Genomic DNA, 11395 nt, shown 5'->3' on the forward strand with positions numbered 1-11395 from the left:
GGTTACGCTCGACGTGACCCCGCACCCGGAAGCGAGGTGCGGCTGCTGGTGCTGCCCCCGGTGCCGCTCCCGCTCCCGTCATGTGAAGTGGCGGGACGGGCTCCCCCAGGTGTGCGGGGCGTCACCGGGCGGGGCATAGGCCCGCGTCCACCCGAGGGACCCCGGTACCGGGAGGGCGCCGCCCGGGGGCGGAGGGGGGGCCGGGGGACACCGGTACCAGTGGCGGGTGCGTGCGGGGCCGCCCCAGGAGCGAGCACGGCGGCGGGGAGGGGGGGTAGCTCCGGTATCAGCGGCGTGGCAGGGCGGAGAGGGCCCCGTTACCGGGGACGTGAGATATGGGGGGGTGTCTCCGTTACTGGTCCAGGGGGCGCGGCAGGCTCCCGCCCCCCCCCGGCTGAGACGCCCCCCGCGGTCCCGCAGGCCGCGATGGAGCCCACGGCCTCGCAGGTGTTCTGCGGGAGGGTGCTGGGCATGGTCAACGCCGAGGACGTCAATGCCATCATCCTGGCGCAGAAAAACATGTGAGTCCTGGGGGAACCGTCCCGCAGGAACCCCGGTACCGGCACCGGGAGCCTCCCGGGATCTTTGCCAATTTCATCTGCTTCCCCTGCACAGGCTGGATAGATTTGAGAAGACCAACGAGATGCTGCTCAACTTCAACAACCTCTCCAGTGTCCGCATGCAGCAGATGAACGAGCGTTTCCTCCACCACACCAAGACGTTGGTGGAAATGAAGAAGGATCTGGACAGCATCTTCCGGAGGATCCGGTGGGCAATGGGGATGGGAACATGGCTGCTGGCAGGGAGGGAGATGGCGCAGAGAGCGCAGGGTGGCAGGTCGAGGTCTAGGTTGGCTGTGGGGGCATTAACATGGGACACGAGTAGGAGCTTGGCATTGTCTTGGAAGTAAAAACAGTCGGTGAGGGGAAAGCGTGGGGCTGGGGGGCACGTGTATCTTCCACAGCGGCTGGAGCTTTAGGATTCCTTGAGTCTGCTCCAGCCGGGATGGTCTGCACTCCCTCAGGGCAGTGGGAGGGATGTGGCACTGCTCAGGACAGCTACAGAGTGCGGAAAAACACCTGATGTGCTGAGGGGGGGGGGTAACAGGAGCGCTTGGGGGTTCAGGGAGGGAGCCCTTCTGCCCAGGGAACCCCCTGGGATTCATTTACATTGTCTGTAAATGCTGGAGAGTGGAGGGAGCCAGCCGAGCAGCTCAGCTCTGGATCTATCAGCTTCCTTGTGGTCTTAGCTCACTCTCTCCTCCCCTAGGACGCTGAAGGGGAAGCTGGCGAAGCAGTACCCGGAGGCTTTCAGCAGTGAGTGATTTCTTCCGACACGTGGATTTTCTTCCCATGCTAAGAGCTCCTTTTCCTAAGAACGCATGAGGTGGCTCTTGGGAGTTGGGAGAAGCCGACAAGACGTCCAGGCACGCACCAGCGAGTGACTGCTGCGCTAAAAGCCTGAAAAGCTTCTTGATTATATTAAATGTAGTTGCAAGAAGTTAATGACCACTAATTTACATGGCATCGGGTTTTTTATTGATTACTGCCACAAGCAGAAAAAAATTTAGAATTAGCAAATTGTTGTGCTGGGGCATCTGTCGTACCTGGTGTTGTACCTGGTGTCGCACCGGTGTCACCTCGCCTCATGTGGCCACAACAGGAAAACTTAACATTTGCATCTTCCCTTCCAGACATCCATGAATCTCCCATCCTAGAAGACGATGATGACTTTGACCCCGTCCCGAAAAGCACGACAACCACCATCGCTACCTCTGAGCAGAGTACGGAGTCCTGCGACACCAGCCCTGACATCATCTCTCCCACCATGAGTCAGGATTTTGAGGATTTATCCCAAGGCCAGTATGATTTACCGGCTGTGAATGGACAGAGTCTCACAGATGAAGACACGGCTAACGACCTGGACTAGGCGTGCAGGTCCTGCACTGCCACTGCTTGCCCCCATAGAACTTTATATCCTGTATTTATATTTGTGTGGTTTTTTGGGAAGAGGGAGCAAAGGCTGAGAGAAGCAACGGCCAAGTGAAGAAGGCTGCCCTTCTGCCTCTAAACTGCTGCCGTAGTGTAAACCCCGTGACTTGCTTCGGGGTAAATAAGTAAAACGTGGGTTTGAAACGCCTCTTGTCCTTTCTCGTTTGTGCAGTCAGGAGAGTGGCAGAACCCCACCTGCGATGCAGACTGTGGCGTGGAAGAGCCGGTTTGGGGCACGGGCGTTTTTTCTGAAGGGATGCTGGCTTTGAGGCTCGTGTCTGCCAGCACTCCGGCTTCCCAGGGGTCTGTCCATGCCAGGGACCGGCGCTGGCTGCCTGCTTGCCTGGGGCAGGGGCTTGGGCCCGCTTTCCCTTTGGGTCTCGATTGCCCCGGGTCGTGCCTCAGCCCCTGGCAGGGCCCGCAGCTCCCGGGGCCCGGCTGGGCGCTCCGGGGCCTGCTGCGGCCTGCGGGGGGCTGGGGGCGGAGGGACGGGGGGGCCGCGGGGCTGGTGGGGGCCAGGCCTGCGGTACCAGGGCGGGCGGGGGCCTCCGGCGCCTGCGCGCTGGGGCGGGGCGGGGCCATGACGCGCCGGAAGTGACGCAGCTGCGGGCGGGTTCCGGTTCCGGCCGCCCCTTTTCTCAGCAGCGAGGCGGCGGGTGCGCGCGGGGCGGCTCCGGGGCCTGGGAGCGGAGCGGGGGTCTAGGAGCAGGAGTGGGGCGGGGGGTCGGACCCGGGATCGGGGAGCCGAGGCCCAGGAGCGGGGCAAGGGAGCGGGCGTGATCGGGGCTGGGGCTCGGCGGAGCGGGGGTAGGAGCGGGCCAGGGCTCGGGAGTGGGGGCGCGGGGAGCGGGCCCAGGAGCCGGTGGGGTGGGGGTGTCGGGGCCAGGGCTCGGGAACGAGGGAGCAAGGGCGGGGAGGGGAGGGGGCCTAGGAGCAGGGTAGGGGGTCGTGGCCAGGGCTGGGGAGCCGGGGTGCAGGAGTTGGGGGGACAGGGAGAGGGCTGGGACCCGGGAGCGGGACGGCTCCACCCCCGGGCCTGGGGCTGGGAGTGAGAAGGCGGGGGGACGGGGGACGGGGGGACACTGCATCGTGGCCAGGGACAGGTGGGTGTGGTGACGGTGGGGATCAGGACCGCGGGGTGTTCCCTCAGGGCCCGGCTGGGGGTGACACGAGGGCTGCTTCCACAGGCGCAAACGGTGCCAAGATGCAGATCTTCGTGAAGACGCTGACGGGCAAAACCATCACCCTTGAGGTGGAGCCCAATGACACCATCGAGAACGTGAAGGCCAAGATCCAGGATAAGGAAGGTACAGGTGGGACAGGGGAGCCATGGGGCAGCCCCCACTGCCCTCCGCCCTGATGGTTTCTCTCCCGCAGGGATCCCCCCCGACCAGCAGCGGCTGATCTTCGCGGGCAAGCAGCTGGAGGATGGACGCACCCTTGCAGACTACAACATCCAGAAAGGTGCCTCAGCAGCCAGCCACGTCCCGGCTTTTTTTATATTTATTCATATTTTTTGAGGGGTGCCAGGCACTCCCTAGCATCACTTGGCCCCACCGTGATGCTTTGTCTCTTTTTTTCAGAGTCCACCCTGCACCTGGTGCTGCGCCTGCGGGGGGGGATCATCGAGCCCTCCCTCCGCCAGCTCGCCCAGAAGTACAACTGTGACAAAATGATCTGCCGCAAGTATGTTCCCCCTGCCTGGCCCCGCTCCCCCCTGCCCATCCCATTCTCCAATCCTGCTCCCCCCTGCTCATCCTGCACCATAGGGACCCTGCCCCAAATCTCCTTCCCTGGGGAAACAGGGCTTTGGTGACATGTCCCCCTCCCCAGGTGCTACGCCCGCCTGCACCCACGTGCCGTGAACTGCCGCAAGAAGAAATGTGGCCACACCAACAACCTGCGCCCCAAGAAGAAGGTCAAGTAGAGTGGGTAGCGGCAGCACTGCCTGCACCCTGCCCGCACCCTGCCAATAAAGCATCACAGAGCTTAAGCTGGTCCCGTTTTGTGCTGGTTTTTGCCCAAATTGCTGTGGTTTTCAATAAAAGGGGGGGGGGGGGGGGAGTTGGGGGAGTGTTGGGGGACAGGGAAGCGGGGAGGTGGGGTATTGGAGGCTGGGATGGGGGGGAGCTGCGGGGTGTTGGGGGAGGGGGGGTGTTGGGGGGGGGGGGGGGGGGGGGGAGGTGGCGACGATGCCGTCCGGTGCCTGCAGGGGGCGGCGGAACCGCGCTCCGCCCCGGGCCTGCGCCGTGCGACGGGGCCGGGCCATGGTGAGCGGCACCGGGCCGGGGTGGGGAGGGGGCCCGGCCGCGCCGTGCACGCGGGGCTGCGGCATGCGGGGACCCAGATGCGTGCAGGGCGGGAGGGGGGGCCGGGCTGGTTTGTGTGGCGTGGCCGCGGGGGGGGCCTGGGGCTGGGGGAGGGAAATGGGAGGGGTCCCGGTGCCGGGCTGTAGCGTGCACAGGGCAGGGGGTTCGTACAGGCGTGATTTGGGGGGGGTCCCTGTGCCCTCTGTACAGCGTGTACATGGCGGGGGGGGGTACCAGTGGCCTTGTGTTGTGTGCACATGGTGTGGGGGGGTCCCTGTGCCTGTCTGTGTTGGGTGCACATGACTGGGGGGGGGTGTCCCTGTTCCCCTCTGTGTTGTGTGATGGCCAGGGGTTCCCAGTGCATGGGTGGGGGGCCTTGTGGGGGTCCCGGTGCCATCTGGTTCATGCATGCATGGCCGGGGGGGTCCCGGTGTCCATCAGTATTGTGTGCACATGGTTGGGGGGGGTGGTCCTTGTGCCCATCTGTGTTGTGTGCACATAGCCGGGGGTTCCTGCTCTATGGGTGGGGGGCCTTGTGGGGGTCCCGGTGCCACCTGGTTCACGCATGCATGGTCGGGGGGTCCCGGTGTCCATCAGTATTGTGTGCACATGGCCGGGGGGGGTCCCCCTGTGCTTGTCTGTGTTGGGTGCCCATGGCTGGGGGGGTCCCGGTGCCGATCCACACACACATGGCTGGAGAGGTGCCAGTGCTGGACCAAACCCAAGCGCTGCAGCTGGGCTCAGCCTGGGTGCCCCCGGGGCGGGGGGGGGGGGTGGGACGACGACGACGACGACTTGCCCCAGGACTGGGACAAGACCCCCAGGTGATGCCAGCTCTGCCCAGAACCCGGTGGCCGGAGCAGAGCCACCCTGTGAGGCAGCAGGCACCTGCTGGTGACACCATCATGCCAGGTTGCCACTATGGTGGCAGGTCACCACTGTCCCCTTCCCTCTGCAGACGGACGAGGCCGTGAGGGTGCTGCTGCAGCGGCTGCAGGTGCTGCAGGGCGAGCGTGCTGAGGCGTATCGGCTCCTCGAGGAGTGAGTACCAGCACCGCTCTGCGCCCTGGGACGCGCACCCATGAGGACAGGACCCGCTAGGGTGGGCAGGGGGACACAGCCCCTTCCAGGGCAAGGGATCCCCCAGCAAGGAACCGAATCCCCCATTTTTTTTTCATCCTGATGGGAAGAGGCTGCCGGGGCGGAGCAGCAGCCATGGGGCGGCTGATGAGCTCCAGCTGGCAGGGGGACGCCCGCGCTGGACACCTGTATCCTATTTTAGCATCCGCCAGGAGATGATGGACTTCCCGGGACACAGGAGTGCGAGTGAAAAGGAAAAAAAAAAATACACACACACACACACACCCTCCCCAAAGAGCAGCTACCAAGCCCATCCCGTGCGAGGGGTGAAGCTGCCTGGTCCCGGGGACCGAGAGCTGCCAGATCTGGGAAAACCATCCCAGTCCTGCCTGTGGTGCGGCAGCAAAGGGAGCACCAGGATGGGTTGTGATCCCGGTGTCCCCCAGGTGCAGTGACAGTGGCTTTTCCCCCCTGTCCCCCTGCCCAGGGGCCACCAGGCGTACCTGCACAGTGCGCCCCACTATGACTTCCCCCGTTACCGGCAGCTGGTGCACGAGATCACGGTGGCCTTCAGCGGCATCTCCCGGGAGGTGCTGCACATCGCCGGGCGCCTGCGGGACCAACTCGCCCGCCCCGACCTGGCCCAGCACCTTGCCCAGCTCCAGGAGCGGGAGCAGGAGAAGCTGCAGCTGGTGAGTGCCGGGCTGGGGGGGGCCCCGCTGTGCCTGTGGCTGCTTTGGCGGGGGGGTCTCAGCTCCCTCCGTGTCCCCACCGCAGACAGCACAGCTCCAGCTGGCCCGGCAGCAGGCTCAGGACCAGCCCGAGGTGGACGCCCATCAGCAGGAGGTGCGGGAGCTCAAGCACAAGTAGGTGGTGGCCCCGCCGCTGTCTCCCCCTACTTGGGGATGGCAGCAGCCCCCCGCCCTGGGCTAGGAGCCCCTTCCCCACATTTCCCCTTCCTGCAGCCCAGGGGGGCCCAGATGGTGCCTTCAAAAGCGCTGGCGGCCGCAGCCCCGGGGAGGGTTTGGCGATGCTGCGTGGCCGTGGTCCCCTCGGCCTCCCCGGGCTGAGTGTTTCATAAACAGCGCGGGGAAGGCGAGGCGGCCCAGATAATACGCTCCATATGGGCTTTATTTATAGTTTCCATCCGCTCTCGTAGGCTAATTAAAACCATTGAGGCAATCAGCGAAATTCTCCAGGACCTCAAGTACGATTCGGAAGAAGCCGAGTGATGGGTGTCCCCGTGGGAACGGCTGGAGGGGCCGGCTGGTGGAACAGGGGCCCCGCTCGCCCCCCACCCGCTCCCAGTATGGCCACTGCAGCACCCACGCCACTCCAGCAAGGTGGGCATCTTCCCCTCCACCCCTTTTCTTGAGCACAGGCTGGAAAAGGTGGAGAACCCCCCCTTCCCCCAAGAAGTGGGGTCCCCCTAAATCATGAGCATCCCTCAGCGGAGGGGTCCAGCGTGGGGCTGGCTCCCCTCCCTGGCACTGCCGGCCACACTGCGGCTTTGCCAGAGGAACAACCACAACCTGCAGTGCCAAGAGGCTGCCTTGCCTTGCTCCCCACTGAGACAGGCACTGCCTTTGCAGCAGCCCCCCCAAAACCCACCTCTCAGGGCTAGGGGTGCAGCTGATCCCCGTGCCACTGCCAGTGCCAGTGCCCCCCCCCCCAAGCACCTTTTCTGCAGTCATCCAAAATAAACCTGTTCCCATGGAGCTGGCCTGCGGCACGTGCTCTAAAGGGTTTGTCGTCTCCCCCCTGCGCCCAGTGCCACCCCCTCTACCGTGGCTCGGTCCCTTGGGAGCCCCCGGGCGGGGTGACAAAGGACACGGGTCCCATTTGGCTGCCCGTTGCATCCCCGTCCCTGCGCACCACTGCCGCTCCGCTGACGCAGACCCCGGTGGGGTTTCAGAGGTTTATTGGCATTAAGCTTAAATCTGTTCCTAATTGACTGAAATGGAACCAAAATAAGGCTGGTTTGAATCAAAATTGGAGCAGGCACTGGGCAAACCCCAGCAGCCTCAAACCAGCCCACGTGGCTCCCCAGGGACAGACCCCCCCCCACGCGCTTTCACGTGAGTCCCTGGGGAGAAAACAGCCAAAATTGCTTCCTGGGGTGGCTGTGCTGAGGGTGGGGGGACACCCGGGAAGCCCCCGCCGCCCCTATCATCCCAGAGGCTGCTCTGGCTGGCAGTTAAGGAGCGAAGCCTCCGCATCTCCCCCCAGCCAGGCAAGGCTGGGGGGTCCCCTGGCTGCCACGGGGTGCGAGCGACATGGTGGGGGGCCGTGGTCCCATGGGGCCAGTAGCACGTGAGGGGCTCCCGGGGCTGGCCCAGCCCACCCCCCCCACCTCGCCCCATCCCGTCGCCCGGGGCCGTGGGGCTGCGCTTCGCCCCGGCCGCCTTCCTGCTCCCCCCCGGCGGGGCCGGGGTGGGCGCGGGTGGTCCCAGGTGGGCGCCGGGCGCCCCGTGTCATCCTGCTGGCGCTCGGTCCCCCGGGGGCTACAACTTATCGCCGGGAAGAACCTACAGAGATGAGCAGAGCCCCGCGTCGCCGCCGGCCACGCATCCCCAGGGTCAGTGTCACCGCATGCGTGTGTGTCCCGCAGCATCCCCAGGGTGGGGGGATCACCCCGCACACACACCCCCCCGCCAGGGAAAAAGAAGTGCGAAAGGCTCCTTACCTACCTGGTTGCGTGTTTTGTGCGATTTCTGCAGCCACACGCGCCACTGGTCATAAAGCTTGATGCCAAGGTTGGAGCAGCCATACGCATGTTTCTTCACCCACCCAAAAAACTGCTTCAGCTCCCGCCGCAGCGTTGTGTTTTGCTCCCCTCCTTTGGGGTCACAGCCCCCCGCCGCTCGCTCTGCAGGGAGGAGGAGGTCAGTGCCGCCAGGTGGGGGGGGACCTGCCTCAACCCCCCCATTGCTGCCACACCGTAAATAATGGCGGGCGAGAGGGAAACAAGCGGCATTTTGGCTCCCAGCTGGGAAAGCCGAGCTCCAAATTGGCTCCTTTGCAAGAAATCCAGGTGGCGGGCATGGAGCAGGGAAGGGCCCCCTCCAGCACGTCCCGTGTGCACAGGGGAGGGGGAGCGCAGCCCTCCCGGTGTCCCCCCCTGCCCGCCACGCACTGCCAGCCCGACGCTGGCGGTGCTCACCGCTGCGTGGAGTGGAGGCGGCGGTGGGATTGCTCCAGTCGCTCCAGATGCCGGCTTTTTTGGAGCCGTAGATGCCGAAGGGATTACAGCGCACCTGGACGAAGTAGACGGTGCCAGGGCGGAGGCCAGCCAGGCGGCAGGACGTCTGGTTGCCCACGTCGTCCACTACCTGGGGAGGGAGGAGATGGCAGCGCTGTCGAGCATCCCGCACCATCCCAGCCACTGGCGCGTGATGCCGACCCACCTTCCACTCCGAGCTGTCCTCCACCCGGTACTGGATCTGGTACTTGGCTTGGAAGAGGAAATCCTTGAGGGCCGGTGGGGAGCTCCAGCGGACACTCAGCTGGTCCTCCAGGTCCCCCACCCGGCTGACGTGCACGTCCGACGGCGGGTCTGTGGTGACTGTGGGGACAGGGCAGGGGCTGGCGCCAGCAGCGCCATGGGGCTGCGGGGGTTAAGGAGCCGCAGATGCCAAAAAAACCCAACAACCCACCAACAACCAAACCTCGGAGAAAACAGCCTAATTCGATTAGGAGCAATTCTGCTCACACATCGCCCATTTCCTGCTGCCCCCCCCCCTCGCTCCAACATCCCACCGCGTGAACTGTCGGGTCACCAGCGTGGCAGTGGTGTCACGGCGCCATTGCTCACCCACATCGAGGATGTCCAACATGACGACATCGGAGACGGCCACCCCCAGCCGGTTGGATGCCTCCACCCAGATCTCGTAGGGCGTGAAGAGGGCCAGGTCCTTGGGGATGTGGCAGGAGTAGGGCCCAGCCGTGTGGTACTCCTGGCACGTGTTGTCTCGGCCGTACCACCTGTGGGCAGGTGCTGAGTGCCGGTACCAGCACCACTGGGTGCCGCGGCCAAGCTGAGGATGCTCCCCCATCTCCAGAGGAAATGGCTGCTCCCAGTGGGGACTGCAGCTCATTTATCTGCCATCCACCACCACTGGCATTGTGCTGCCGAGCGGCTCCCAGCCCACCCAGGGCCGTGCAGCTCCTCCTCACCCTCCACCTCCCCAGCACCCATGGGCCACCACCACCCACCAGCGCCCGCGGCGGCTGAGACCCCACGGAACTCATCACACTGGGCACCATCCCCAGCCAGGGGCCAGCCAGCGTCAGGCTCCCCATTCACCAGTAGCTTTCAAATCCCATGCCAGCTTTTTTAGGGATACCGGGAATGGAGGTGGGCACCCCACCTGAGCTTGTACTTCAGGGTGTAGTTGGTGTGCAAGAAGGTCTCCCCTTCCGTCCCCGGCGCCCACTTGCAAGTGAGGTCCTTCATGTTTTTGGACCAGCAAGTGATGTTGACTGGTTTTTCTGGGGGTACTGGGAAAGGGGAAAAAAATAAATTAAAATAAGAGGTGGAGAGGGATGAAGAGGTGCAGTGGAGGAACGCAGCCCATGGTCCCGGCAGGCGATGCCACCACTGTCCCCGCTGGCTGCAGGTTTCCACCCCCTGGCTGCAAATGCGTTTGCCAGAGGGTTTGGGGTCCTGCCCCTCCCCAGCTCCAGAGCCGTCTTCTTTCAGCAACAGCAACCCAAAAAACAAATCCAAGCTGCATTCCCAGCTAAGCCTCTGTATTCCTAGGACGTAGCATTGTCCTTAAAATAGCCCGAGATAAAATCTTATGATTATTGATTTGGACAAGTGTAATTTTGCCGAGGGTTTGCCAAAACAGCCTTTCTGCTGCGCGCTCCTGCATCTCAGGGCACCGGCCACGGACCGCGGAGAGGTTAAAATGTTTTGGCAAGAACCGGGATGCTGATCCCTGCAGGGATCCCCAGATCCCCTCGCCCCCGGCTGGCGAGCACACCCCGGCGCACACACAGCGCCAGATCAAACCCGGCACGTGCGACCGCACCGACGTACATCCAACGTAAAGGCAGGAGCCGGCCAAGATGCCGCCGTCTCTGCTGTGACACACCAGGTTGTCCCCCGACTGCTGCCTGGAGCCGTTGAGGCGGGCAAGGGCCACGCTGAGCGTGGTGGGGCCAAGGGCGGCGTAAGAGGCGGCGGGCAGGCGCCGGCCGTTCAGCGTCCAGTACAGGTCCTCGGCTTTCAGGTGAAAGTCGGGGCTGACCGTGCACGTGGCAACCAGCGAGGAGCCGATCAGCAGGGTGGGGTCTTGGGGGGAGATCACTGCGGGGTCTGCAGCCAGAGAAACAAAAGGGGTGGGGGGTGGGGGTCAAAAAATAAATTGATATATCATTTTGTAATTATTTTTGTTCTATCTTCTATTTAAACCTATCTACATCTATTTAAATCTATTGTCTGGCTATACAAATCTATCTTCTGTCTATAAACATCTATATAAATCTATCTTCCACCTATATAGGCCTATCTATTCATCTACCCATCTTCCACCTATATAGGCCTATCTATCTTCCACCTATATAGGTCTATCTTCCTCTATTTTCTAGCTATTTAAATCTATTTTTTAGCTATTTTCTATGTATACAGTTATACATTCCCGGCGGCACAGCCCCTCGCCGCAGCGCTTGCCCCCTCCGAAGCAGCAGCGGCAGCAGAGAAGGCTGGGGGGGGGGCAAGTGGGGGGGGGCTGTTGCTCCAGCCGGGAAGCACGAAGCCTTTGGGGAGCTCTGCAGCACGAGGCTGGGGGGGTCCCGGTGACACCGTGAGTTTTTCCAGGGCTGGGTGGGGGCTGGGTTGTTCCTTTGTACATTTTTCATGACACAAGGCTTTCAAAAGCAACTACGGAAAGTTTTCAGGGCATTCCCCGCCCGCCACTACCACTTTCCCCAAGGACACTGGCCAGCAGCCTCCCCCCCCCCAGCACACACCGCCGAGGGCCAGGCAACGCTTCCCAGCCCAGACCCGTG

At 63.4% G+C, this 11395-nt stretch overlaps 4 protein-coding genes across 6 annotated transcripts; 3 read left to right on the forward strand and 1 right to left on the reverse strand.

Moving 5' to 3' along the window:
• Positions 1–8: 8 nt before the first annotated feature.
• Positions 9–2139, forward strand: KXD1 (KxDL motif containing 1). Of its 3 annotated transcripts, none has more exons than XM_056337453.1 (5): positions 9–164; positions 421–521; positions 616–768; positions 1270–1316; positions 1694–2139. In XM_056337453.1, exons 2-5 carry the CDS (start codon positions 427–429, stop codon positions 1927–1929), a joined length of 531 nt encoding a protein of 176 aa, XP_056193428.1. In that variant the 5' UTR covers positions 9–164; positions 421–426; the 3' UTR covers positions 1930–2139. The 3 variants fall into 3 exon arrangements, with proteins under 3 accessions (XP_056193428.1, XP_056193427.1, XP_056193429.1); XM_056337452.1 differs by having other exon boundaries at positions 9–109; XM_056337454.1 differs by lacking the exon at positions 9–164 and having other exon boundaries at positions 313–521.
• A 423-nt stretch (positions 2140–2562) lies between these two features.
• UBA52 (ubiquitin A-52 residue ribosomal protein fusion product 1) lies at positions 2563–3984 on the forward strand. Its single transcript, XM_056337461.1, has 5 exons — positions 2563–2647; positions 3179–3298; positions 3369–3455; positions 3575–3677; positions 3825–3984. Exons 2-5 carry the CDS (start codon positions 3196–3198, stop codon positions 3916–3918), a joined length of 387 nt encoding a protein of 128 aa, XP_056193436.1. The 5' UTR covers positions 2563–2647; positions 3179–3195; the 3' UTR covers positions 3919–3984.
• Positions 3985–4221: 237 nt separating this feature from the next.
• REX1BD (required for excision 1-B domain containing) lies at positions 4222–7098 on the forward strand. The gene is made up of 5 exons (XM_056337457.1): positions 4222–4261; positions 5259–5341; positions 5868–6072; positions 6158–6246; positions 6540–7098. The coding sequence occupies exons 1-5, from the start codon at positions 4259–4261 to the stop codon at positions 6610–6612; spliced, it is 453 nt and encodes a 150-aa protein (XP_056193432.1). The 5' UTR covers positions 4222–4258; the 3' UTR covers positions 6613–7098.
• Positions 7099–7210: 112 nt separating this feature from the next.
• On the reverse strand, positions 7211–10707 carry CRLF1 (cytokine receptor like factor 1; the record flags this gene model as incomplete). The annotated part of the gene is made up of 7 exons (XM_056335077.1): positions 7211–7908; positions 8071–8249; positions 8544–8712; positions 8788–8945; positions 9195–9364; positions 9751–9880; positions 10425–10707. Coding segments are annotated over 7 exons (1113 nt in total), but the record flags the coding sequence as incomplete, so codon positions are not given.
• Between the last annotated feature and the right edge of the window lie 688 nt (positions 10708–11395).

This window comes from Falco biarmicus, chromosome 4 (assembly GCF_023638135.1).
Source record: "Falco biarmicus isolate bFalBia1 chromosome 4, bFalBia1.pri, whole genome shotgun sequence".
Taxonomy (NCBI): domain Eukaryota; kingdom Metazoa; phylum Chordata; class Aves; order Falconiformes; family Falconidae; genus Falco; species Falco biarmicus.